At 34.3% G+C, this 12,009-nt stretch overlaps 1 protein-coding gene across 2 annotated transcripts in view; it reads left to right on the forward strand.

Moving 5' to 3' along the window:
• Positions 1-12,009, forward strand: part of PTPN4 (protein tyrosine phosphatase non-receptor type 4) — a 222,527-nt gene that overhangs the window by 99,576 nt on the left and 110,942 nt on the right. Inside the window, exons 4-8 of one of the 2 annotated variants that reach the window (XM_039234876.1) lie at positions 545-587; positions 686-764; positions 5,015-5,059; positions 5,324-5,376; positions 5,739-5,859. In XM_039234876.1, the coding sequence (XP_039090807.1) occupies positions 545-587; positions 686-764; positions 5,015-5,059; positions 5,324-5,376; positions 5,739-5,859 (341 nt within the window). The remainder of the gene's footprint in view (positions 1-544; positions 588-685; positions 765-5,014; positions 5,060-5,323; positions 5,377-5,738; positions 5,860-12,009) is intronic. The other variant, XM_039234878.1, reaches the window with a different exon arrangement.

The raw sequence follows: 12,009 nt of genomic DNA on the forward strand, positions 1-12,009 counted from the left end.
TCCTTATAGATTCTGGATATTAACCCTTTATCTGATATGTCATTTGCAACTATCTTTTCCCATTCCGTTGGTTGCCTATTAATTTTCTGGGTTGTTTCCTTGGCTGTGCAGAAGCTAGAAAATTTTTTTAAGAGTATATTTTCATGGTGTGTAGTTAGATTTTGTTTGAATTAGATAAGGCCAACTGTATTTTTATGAAAGGTACCAAGAATTTAGAAAACTTGCCACACGGTTACGTAATATAGTTAAATTAACAGAAATCACTTCACAATTCTGTAATTAAACATTTTTAGTTTTGGAATAGAGGTTATTGGACACTGATTAATTTCAAATAAAAACTTTAGAGCTACCACAAATACATTCAGTATTTCTAGTATTAATTTTGTTATCCTTGATATGAATATCTATAAATTGAGTACTTTTTCCTAGACCTTTTTAAAAATGCAGATTCTAGCAGCGATCTTCAGATGTTACAGATTTGCAACAATTGATATATTCGCTCCTCAAGGGAAAAAGAAATCAGTCTTATTTATTTATTTTTCAGAGGTGGCTGGATCCAAACAAACCTATAAGGAAGCAGCTAAAGAGTGAGCATACATATTTACTTGATGTTTTGCAAGTATATTTTATAAAGATAAAGGATTAATATAATCTAATTAATTAGAATTGCTTTTATTACTTCTAGGAGGATCTCCTTACAGTTTGAACTTTAGAGTCAAATTTTTTGTAAGTGACCCTAACAAGTTACAAGAAGAATACACAAGGTGGGTTTATGGAGCATATTTTTCCTGAAAATATTGTCAGAACTATTACGAAATTTTGAAGCTGTTTAGGCAAAAATAGATCATCATAGTGTACTTCTGAGCCTTCCAGCCATCACACAGACTAGGATATAGAGCTTTCATGATAATCGTTTCCTGCCCTGTTGTGCAGCTGGGAAGGCTTTAGGAGATTGGAATCCCAGGGCCACCCCATCCAACCACAGGCAGCCTCCTGAACCATATAAAATTAGATTTTCCCTCTTTTAAACAATAGTTAAGAAGCACTTCTGTAACTAATTGAGGTAATTAGATGATACTGCAATTGTATCCAAGTGATGGTGCACAGTGAGAATTGTGCCTGCTTTTTTTTTTTTCATATGAAAGCATATTCTGCATAAGTTTTTTATTTCCGTTGAGGTGAACATAGAATTTAGAAAATATATAACCATTATATGCAGGAGTAATGGTCAATAGGGACCCCCCCCCATCATTTTCCTTAAAAGTATAATTGACATGCAGTGTTATATTAGTTTCAGTTCAGCAGGTACGTTTTTATAAAGGATGTTGGCAGAGAATGCACTAACATGTTCAGGCCTTTAAGTGCCCACTTTATTCACCATTTGAAGTCTGATCTTAAGTTTTAAACTAATTTTCTTATCATTTCTACTTGACAAAGTATACACAAGAATTACCCAGGTGAACATTTTAATGTATCAATGTTAGGTGAACTGTTTAAGGTAGAAATAATTACAGTCTGATATCTGTACCTGAATAATAACTTTGTTTATACTGCTTGTAAGACAGAATAAGTAATCAGGTTTATTTTTAAAGATGAAAAATTAACATACAATACCTTCCATAAAAATCTCAGAAGAATATAGGTCAGGGATTGTATTCAAAATTACTCTAAAGGATAGCTGCCAAACAGTCGGCCTCACGCTACCTGTGGATAGGTTGTGAGACGGTGATGTATTGGTCACTGTTTAGAATTCTGTGGTGCTGGGGAGAAACCAAAGAATAAATTAAAGATACTGAGCTATATCTGCCAATCCTCAGGTGTTCATACAATAGGGTTTTCAGCAGACCAGGTGAGGAAAATTAGATTGACACTCTAAGAATCCTTTACTGTGTGTTCGTTGAGGGCCAAATGGGAAGTTCTTTACAACAGAATTTAGGAGTGTAGGCCCTGGGGTAGGCTGTCCTAACCTTTGAAACTAATATTTCCAAGCTAATTTCTCTTGAAATGCAAAATTGTGTTATATGAATAATCTTCAGTTTAATATTGTAGTTCTTAATCAGTCATGTTTTGTTGTGTGTTAAATAATTAAAATAACAAAATCTTTTATCTTAATTCTTAATATTGTAAAACTTTCTCTAATTTTGAATTAACTACTTTCAAGGAAGGTACTCTGAATTAATGAAAATTAGGAAGCATAGAACATTTTAAAGTGCATTTTACTATTTGCTGGTAAATATAACCTGAAATAAAGCAGCAAAGTGTTTTATAATACATGTTTTATGTAATCAATTTTTTAAATGTATAAGAAATATTTGTAATTAAAAGACTAATTATTTAAAGTTAGATTTCTAATGTGTTTAACTATGAAATGTTTGTTAGCATAGCAATTAAAATACTATCAATTGTAGCCAATCCATAATTTACTTCACTCAAAAGAATGTCTTTGAATTTTTTAATGAAGCTTGAATGTGTTGATTCTTTTAAAGCCTGAGTTGAAAACGTAATCAAAGAATAAATGTATCTTAGTGATAAATCAAAATATCTTCCTGAAGTAGAAGAAGGTAAAGCCAAGTTTGGTAGTAATCGAGAAATTAATTTGTGCTCAGTCTGTTGTCAAGAAGGTTATCTTTGTTTTCTCTAGAAATAATGTATTCATTCAAAAATCCTTTATGATAGAATGTCCTAGTGTCTTATATCTGGTGCTGTTTGGTAAAAATGAGTTAAGTACCTAGTTTTTATTATATTACCGTAGTGTACATTAGTGAATCTCTGCTCCGACTACAACTTAGAATCACTTAGGGGAGCTTTAAAACATACTGATGCCTTGGACAAACCTCCTAGATATTCTGATTCAATTCGATCTCAGATGGACCTGTGCATAGGCATCAATCGCAAGCTTCCCATCTGATTCTCATGTGCAGCCAGGGTCAAGAAATACTCCTTTAAAACGTCACTGCTTGGGCTGCTGCAGTGCAGTGGTCATGATGAGTAAGATGACACCTGCAGCCACAGTCGCTAAATTTTAAGGACTAGTTTAAACCCACAGAACAGGAAATCTGCTACACCTCCTTACCTTGAGATTCCATTTTAGATTAGTGGTAGGAAAGAGTGGGTCTGTAGAGCTTTCATCAGACTGCGGGTCCTTCAGTATTAGCAGGTGCTGGTATCCTTAGAATTGGAATTTTCTCAAGCAGTCATGATGGTACAAGTAACAGTTCTTTGGTACCTTTTTAGTGCCTAGATGTACTCAGTACATAATAAGTCTTCATGGTATTGGTTATTGTCTGGATTAGAAAAGTTATATTATTTTTAGAGATTAAACATGTTATCTCTATATTTACCTCAAGCATCATTAATCTATCTTAAAAGCCTTAATTGTAAAAATTGGGCTTTTGTCACCTTATTTAGGACCCCTGGGATACATACACCAAACAGGTGATATTACTTCCTTTTTTACAATTCTAGAAACTAAGGCTCAGCCAGATTTTAAGTAATTTTCTGAAGAACACAGTCTGGTTTAGCTTACAACTTGAATTCTGGTCTCCATTGTATCAATCCTTACTGGTTGGTATGTAAATAAAATTTGACAGGCATGAATATTATTTGCGTAAGATTACAGTATTTTGTCAAAGATATCCATGCCTTTTTAATCTTAACTATGAGATTGTTTCCCACCAGGAAGTTTTAACTTTTAATTACGAAACCAGGTAAACTAGATAGAAATATATTGTCTTAGATTGAATAAGTAGATAATATTTACAGTATTATGTATTAATTCTCACAGGGAATTTACATACTTCATTAATATATGAAGTCAGGATATTTGTATCCGCTTTTTAAGAAAAAAATTTTAGTGAATATCTGATTATCTGAAATCCTTAATTATATTCTTTAGAAATTTAAATATTGTCATGTAACTAATAATTTAAATCAGCCAGACAACTAAAATTGTTAATGATTTTTGAATCTTGGAGTGTTTATGCTTTTTTCAGTGGGGTGAAATAAGTCTTAAAGGGGCACCTGAGTGGCTTAGTCGGTTGAACGTCCGACTTTGGCTCAGGTCATGATCTCACAGGCCGTGATTTTGAACCCCACATTGGGCTCTGCACTGAAAGCTCAGAGCCTGGAGTCTGCTTCAGATTCTGTGTTTCCCTCTCTCTCTGTCCCTTCCTCACTCATGCTCTGTGTCTCTCTGTCTCAAAAATGAGTAAGAGTTAAAAAAAATTAAAGTCTTAAATTTTCCTGTTTAAGCACTTAAAACCACAAAATTTGGTCTTCTGCCAGTGTTATACAGCACAGGTTTGTGGCTGCAAGCATTAACACACCTGTGAGGGAATGACTTACCCCATTAGCTGGGACTGAAGGACAATGCCAGCTTGTAAGCAACTCAGTATTCTTTTTTATAGAAATCTTGTATTTTTGTTGGCTTTAAAGGAATATGCTTACTTGATCATTCTAATGGTAGAGAAGGGATCTTGCTTTTTTTTTTCCTGATCAAAGAGAGCTTTCTTAACTCAAAATAGAAAGGTATTTTTCTACAATTAGCAGCTTCCAGCAGGGGGCAGCATAATGATAAGATGATTATAGGTGTGCCTTTGCCTCTCAGCAGAAAGGATGATTTTCTCCAGTTGATCCCTAGTGCGCTGCTACTGTCAACTCTCTGGTGTCTCTGACTCAAGTTTTCTATGCTTCCTAGTTCTAATTTCTACAGACACCAATCTTAGAGTATTCTCTTTAATCTCTTTAATTTGGTCATGTAACTCTTAAAGATGTTGAGAAATTTTATAATAGAAGCTAATGGAAATAAGGTATTTGAAGTACAGAATTTTGTCTATCAAAGAATTTTAATGATTGAAATTCATGAAATATGAAAGCTTATTTAAAAATATATTTACATGTGCTAATATGTAGATTATAAAAGCAAATATTAAATATTTCAATTTTATTGGTTAATGTAAGTCTACAGTTCTAATTCCAGTAAATGCTAAATGCTCGCTCTCTCTTTTTTTTTAAGGTACCAGTATTTTTTGCAAATTAAACAAGACATTCTTACTGGAAGGTGGGCTATTTTACATTTTTAGTAACAGGCTTTAAATGTACTTTCAATTCTGTATTATTTAAGTAATTCATGATCATTGCAAACAAATTATTGAAAATGGTTACATATAGCATGAATTTTTTTCATCAGATAAGTTCACTACTTAATATTTATAAAGTAAGTCACATGGAAACTTCATATGTAAGTAGTATGATATAAATTACAGTCCTTCTGAAATTACGGTGTTTAACCCTGGGGTACGTGTTTTCTAATTTGCTTTCTTAGATTGCCCTGTCCTTATAACACTGCTGCCCTTTTGGCTTCATTTGCTGTTCAGTGTAAGTATCAGCTCACTTTTGGGTCATAGAGCATGTGATTGCACGGTCTGTGTTGGTAGTACATTATCTGTAATATGTGAGTTCTTAGACATATGTTTTTATACAGAAAAAAGTGATTGCAAAGAAAATGTAATGAAACATCCAGTTAGTTAGCAATTAGTTTCCTAAAAGAAAGTGTTTCTGAAGTTGTTTGAGACCTAGAAAAGTTAAGTGTATTGTTGTAATTTGCTTACATGGTAGCCAGCAGTAAAAACAAGTACTTTACTTGCAGAACTATAATGAATTCATGACCTTTCTTATTTAGCTATCAGAATTACAAAATGTGTTTATTAAATTGTGAATATTTTCCTCCCATATAATAGCTGAAGTTGGAGACTACAATCAGTCAGAAAACTTGCCAGGCTACCTCTCAGATTATTCTTTCATTCCTAATCAACCTCAAGATTTTGAAAAAGAAATTGCAAAATTACATCAGCAGCATACGTAAGGATTTATTTATTTTTTTCTGCTTATTTCATAAACTTCTTAATGGCGTCTTTTCTAGAGAAATGTTTTAAATTATTTCTAATGTGAATGTTGTATTTATTTAATATAGAACAGTTATTAATGTAAAATGGTGTGATTGATGTAAGGAAGCGTGGGTTATCTATACTAGAAAAATCATTACTAATTTCAGAGACTAAGACCTTTTTTTCTGTTTCTACTAAGAACTACTAAACTCTGTGTCAACAGAATTTGGTATTCTATAAAGTTGGTAGTTCTTTAGGAAGGAATTTTGGAATATTAATAGTATCTTCACAGATCAGTTGTTATAGATCAATCTACTTAGCAATTGTTTCTTAGATTTTAGCTATGTGAAAAGAATCATTTGTTTGGTAATGAGCCAAGAGGAAAAAAGGAACTTTATGTAATACTAAAATAATATTTGTAAAAGTACTTTTTAAAAAAAGTAGCATTTTTTCATTCATAACAGTAGTCAACTTTGATATTTTGTGAGTCTTAGTTTTCTGTGACGTAATTTGTTTCAAGAAGAGATTCCTTGCTTTGAATAGAAAATAAAATTGTGTATTGGTTCAGAGTTTGCTTTAGCATACAATTCAGAATGCTCTCGGAGGAAATAAAGGCAGTGCGGCATATTGGCTAAGAGTGTGAACTGGAGATCCAGACTGCCTGGTCTGAAATTCTGGTTAAGACAACTTTTGGGGTGCCTGTGTGGTTTAGTCAGTTAAGTGTCCAGACTCAATTTTGGCTCAGGTCATTATCTCAAAGTTCCTTAGATTGAGCTCCTTGTCGGGCTCTGCGCTGATAGCATGGAGCTTGCTTTTGGGATTCCCTTTCCCTCTCTCTCTCTCTCTGCCTTTCTCTTACAATAAATAAAATTTTTTAAAAAAGACCATGGTCTTAAAATGTTGACTAAATTGCTCTATATCTCTGCTTTTATGTAAATTGGAGCTAATAAAAATGCCTATCTCTAAAGTTAATGTAAGGATTACATGAATTCATATCTACAAAGTACTCAGTGCCTAGCACATGGTAAACACTGAAGAAATATTGGCTCTTAATATTAAGGAAACTTTACTTTCATTTGGTAATGGCCCATGTACCTAACACAGGTCGACAGACTGACCTACTGCCTATTTTTGTATGGTCCACAGGCTAAGAATGATCTGTACATTTTAAATGGTTGAGAAAACCATAAAAAGGAAAATAACATTTTGTAGCATGTAAAATTTTGACAGATTCCAATTCACTGTCCGTAAGCGAACATTTCCTGGAACACAGATTCCCTTACTCGTTTCCATGCCTATGGCTGCTTTCACGTAACAGCAGAGTTGAGTGCTTGCAGCAGAGACTGTGTGATCTAAAAGCCTTAAGTATTCACTGTCTCACTCTTTTCAATAAAAGTTTGCTGACCTCTGATCTAAAATAAGACTAATAAAATGAGAATTTTAATAAACTGGCCTAGTGAGATGAAGGGGCTATTTTTGTCTAACAGTAAATGCCATTTGTAGTAAAAGTTCTTACATCTCCAAATCAAGGATTTGAAGATAAACCAGATTTTTAAAAAATTTACCAATAAAGGCAAGTCTTTTCTGTAAGGAAAAAGCTTGTGCATTTGACAAGGTATTGATTATATATTTGTATTTGATTTAAAGAAATGATTCCTCAGATCTTTAAACAAAGAAAGATAGAATCATCCAGTTTGAAGAGTGGGGTTTGGGGTGAGGAAGTAGAGCATTTATTTAACCTAATTGAATTTTACAGAAGATTGAGGTGTATGTACTTTTTTTTGGAATCTCATTTTTATGATCATGCATTGGTAGGCTGTCGGCTTCCTTTTCTGGTATCATTAGTGAGTGAAAGGTTGATATTTTTTGCTTTTGTAATTTGCTGCTTTTGCTCTGCTGTAGTCAAATAATATCAGATAACTAAGGTTGTTAGAAATGTATATAATACAGGAGTAAAACTACTTCTAATGGCTTTGCTAGAGCAAACTTGTGTTCATAAGAATCACCTGAGACATTGCTTAAGTATAAACAGTTTAGTACCTTATCCATTCTATATCCGATTGTACAGAGTACAATAGTATTTCTGAAACTGATAAAAGACCAGTTTTTCCCGTTTGAATGAATGAAACTTCTGAAAAAGTAATAAAATTCAATTACTAGAAAAGTAAAATGGAGAAATAGAGACATAAAAAGTTACACACCTTAGATTCCACAGACATGAAATTACTCTGTCAGAGTGCTATAAAACATAAAAGACGGCCACTGTCCGTTCCGGTGCTTGCAGTGAATCAACACCTGCTCTGAGCAGCGCTGCTCTGGAGATTGTCTCAAAAAACTTCCATGTTTTAGAAGCAACTGTTTGGATTAATGCAGATACAGTATATGGACCAAATCTTGAAAATCACTTCTTTCACTAATTATTTCAGGGAATAAATGACTTTGTCAGCAATAAGAACACCGAGGGACTTTAAAAACCTGTTTTTGTTTTTGTTTTTAATATGGCTGCCACATAGTTATATTAGTTTCAGATATACAACACAGTAATTTGACAAGTCTGTTCCTTAATGCTACACTCACAAATGTAGTTACCACCTGTCACCATACACTATTACAGCACCCTTGACTGTGTTCTCTATGCTGTACACTTGTGCTGAACTCATTCTGTCATTGGAAGCCTGTATCTCCTATTTTCCTTCTCCCATTTTGCCCATCCACCCACAGCCCTCCCCTCTGGCAGCCATTAGTTTTCTCTATTTCTGTGTCTGTTTCTGCTTTTTGTTTATTCATTTTTTAGATACCACATATAAGTGAAATCATACGGTGTTTGTCTTTCTTAGTATGACTTATTTCACCTCTAGGTCTGTCCATTTTGTCACAGATGGCATGATCTTATTCTTTTTTATGGCTGAGTAATATGCCATCGTATATATACGCACCACGTCTTTATCCGTTCTCCATTCCGCACCAGATCTTTATCCATTCATCTATCAGTGGACACTGGCATGGTTCCATATCTTGGCTACAGTATTTGATGCTGCAACAAACAGAGGAGGGCATATATCTTTTTGAGTTATTGTTTTCATTTTTGGGGGGTGAATACCCAGTAGTGGAATTACTAGATCATATGATATTTCTTATTTAATTACTTATTCATTCTTTCATTCATTTCTTATAAGTAATTTTTTTTCTTTTTAAATTTTAGTTAACATACAGTACAATATTGGATTCAGGAGTAGAATTCATTGACTCATCACTTACAGACAACACTCAGTGCTCATCATAACACTTAATTATGGGTCCTTAATACCCATAACCCATCTAGCACATTCCCCCTCCCCCATCAACACTGGTTGTTCTCTGTATTAAGTGTCTTATGGTTTGTTTCTCTCTCTCTCTTTTTTATCCCTTCCCATATATTCATCTGCTTTGTTTCTTAAATTCCACATATGAGGGAAATCATATGGTATTTGTCTTTTTCTGACTGACTTATTTTGCTTAACACTCTAGCTCCATCTATGTCATTGCAAATGGAAAATTTTCATTCTTTTTGATGGCTGAGTAATATTCCATTATATGTATATACCACATCATCTTTATCCATTCATCTGTCAGTGGGACATAGGGGCTCTCCATAGTTTAGCTGTTGTTGATAAGGCTGCTATAAACATTGGGGTGCAGGTACCCTTTTGAATCTGTTTTTTTTATATACATTGAATAAATGCCTGGTAGTTTAATCCTGGATCATAGGTTAGTCCTATTTGTAACATTTTGAGGATATCATTTTGCAGAGTGGCTGTACCAGTTTGTATTCTCACCAACAGTGCAAGGGATTCCCCTTTCTCCACCTCACCAACACCTGTTGCTTCTTGTGTTGTTAGTTTTAGTCGTTCTGATAGGTGTGAGGTGGTATCTCATTGTGGTTTTGATTTGTATTTCCTTGATGATGAGTGACGTTGAACATCTTTTCATGTGTCTGTTAGCCATCTGAATGTCTTCTTTGGAAAAATATGTATTCACGTCTTCTGCCCATTTCTTTAACTGAATCATTTGTTTTTGGGTGTTGAGTTTCGTAAGTTCTTAATAGATTTTAGATACTAACCCTTTATCAAATATGTCATTTGCAAATATCTTCTCACATTCTGTTGGTTGTCAGTTTGTTTTGTTGATTGTTTCTTTTGCTGTGCAGAAGCTTTTTATCTTGATGAAGTCCCAGTATTTCATTTTTTCCTTTTTTCCTTGCCTCTAGTGATGTGTTTAATAAGAAGTTGCTATGGTTGAGGTCAAAGAGGTTGCTGTCTCTCATCTCCTGCAAGATTTTGATGGTTTCCTGTCACACATTTAGATGTTTCATCCATTTTGAATTTATTTTTGTGGCTGGTGTAAGAAAGTGGTCCAGTTCCATTCTTCTGCATGTTGCTATCCAGTTTTCTCAGCACCACTTGTTGAATATACATTTTTACATTGGATATTCTTTCCTACTTTGTTGAAGATTAGTTGACAGTATAGTCATGGGTCCATATCTGAGTATTCTGTTCCATTGGTCTATGTGTCGGTTTTTGTGCCAGTACCATACTCTCTTGATGACTACAGCTTAGTAATAGAGCTTGGATCCCAGAATCGTGATGTCTCCAGCTTTGCTATTCTTTTTCAGGATTACTTTTGGCTATTTAGGGTCTTTTGTGATTCCATACAAATTTCAGGATTTTTTTGTTCTAGCTCTGTGAAAAATGCTGGTGGTATTTTGATAGGGATTGCATTAAATGTATAGATTGTTTTGGATAGTGTACACATTTTAACAGTGTTCTTCAGTCCATCAGTATGGGATGGCTTTCCATTTCTTTGTGTCCTCTTCTATTTATTTCATAAGTGTTCTGTAGTTTTCAGAGTACAGATGTTTTACCAGTTTGGTTACATTTTGATTCCTTGATTTCTTTTTCTACTGCTTCATTATTGGTGTATAGAAAACCAATTTCTGTATGTTGACTTTATATCCTGTAACTTTGCTGAATTCATGTATTAGTTCTGGCAGGTTTTTTTGGTGGAGTCTTGGGTTTTCTACATACAGTATCATGTCATTTGCAAATAGTTGAAATTTTGACTTTTTCCTTGCCGATTTGGATGCTTTTATTTCTTTTTGTTGTCTGATTGCTGAAGCCAAGGCTTCCAGTAGCATGTTGAATAGTAACGGTGAGAGTAGACATCCCTGTTTTGTTTCTGACCACAGAGGAAAAACTCTGTTTTTCCCAGTTGAGGATGATATTAGCTGTGGGTCTTTCATACATGGCCTTTATGACATTGAGATATGTTCTATCTGAATCTACTTTGTCGAGAACTTTTATCAAAAATAAGTGCTGTAGGGGCCCCTGGGTAGCTCAGTCGGTTAAGTGTCTGACTTTGGCTCAGGTCATGATCTCATGGTTTGTGGGTTCAAGCCCCACATCGGGCTCTCTGCTGACAGCTAGCGCAGAGCCTGGAGCCTGTTTCGGATTCTGTGTCTCCCTCTCTCTCACTCTCCCCTGCTCACGCGGTCTCTCTCTCTCTCTCTCTCAGAAATAAATAAAATATAAAAAAAAAAAAAAGCTTAAAAAAAATAAGTGCTGTATTTTGTCAAATGGCTTTTCTGCATCTATTGACAGGATCATATGGTTCTTACTCTTTTTTTTAAAATGTGGTGTATCATGTTGATTGATATGTGAATGTTGAACTAGCTCTGCAGCCCAGGCATAAATCCCCCTTGATTGTGGTGAATAATTCTTTTAAGGTACTGTTGAATTTGATTTACTAGTACCTTTTTGAGAATTTTTGCATTCATGTTCATCAGGGATATTGGCCTGTAATTCTCCTTTTCAGTTGGGTCTTTGGCTTTGGGATCAAGCTAATGCTGGCCTTATAGAATGAGTTTGGAAGTTTTCTTCCATTTCTATTTTTTGGAACAATTTGAGAAAACTAAGTATTAAGTCTTCTTCAGGTATCTGTTCAAATTCCCCTGGAAAGCCATCTGGTCCTGGACTTTTGTTTGTTGGGAGAATTTCTAATACTGATCCAGTTTCTTTGCTGGTCATGGGTGTCTTCAAATTTTCTCTTTCTTCCTGTTTCAGTTTTGGTAGTTTGAATGTTTCTAAAA

This window comes from Hyaena hyaena, unplaced genomic scaffold (assembly GCF_003009895.1).
Source record: "Hyaena hyaena isolate Hyena2069 unplaced genomic scaffold, ASM300989v1 scaffold_91, whole genome shotgun sequence".
In the NCBI taxonomy this organism is placed as follows: Eukaryota; Metazoa; Chordata; class Mammalia; order Carnivora; family Hyaenidae; genus Hyaena; species Hyaena hyaena.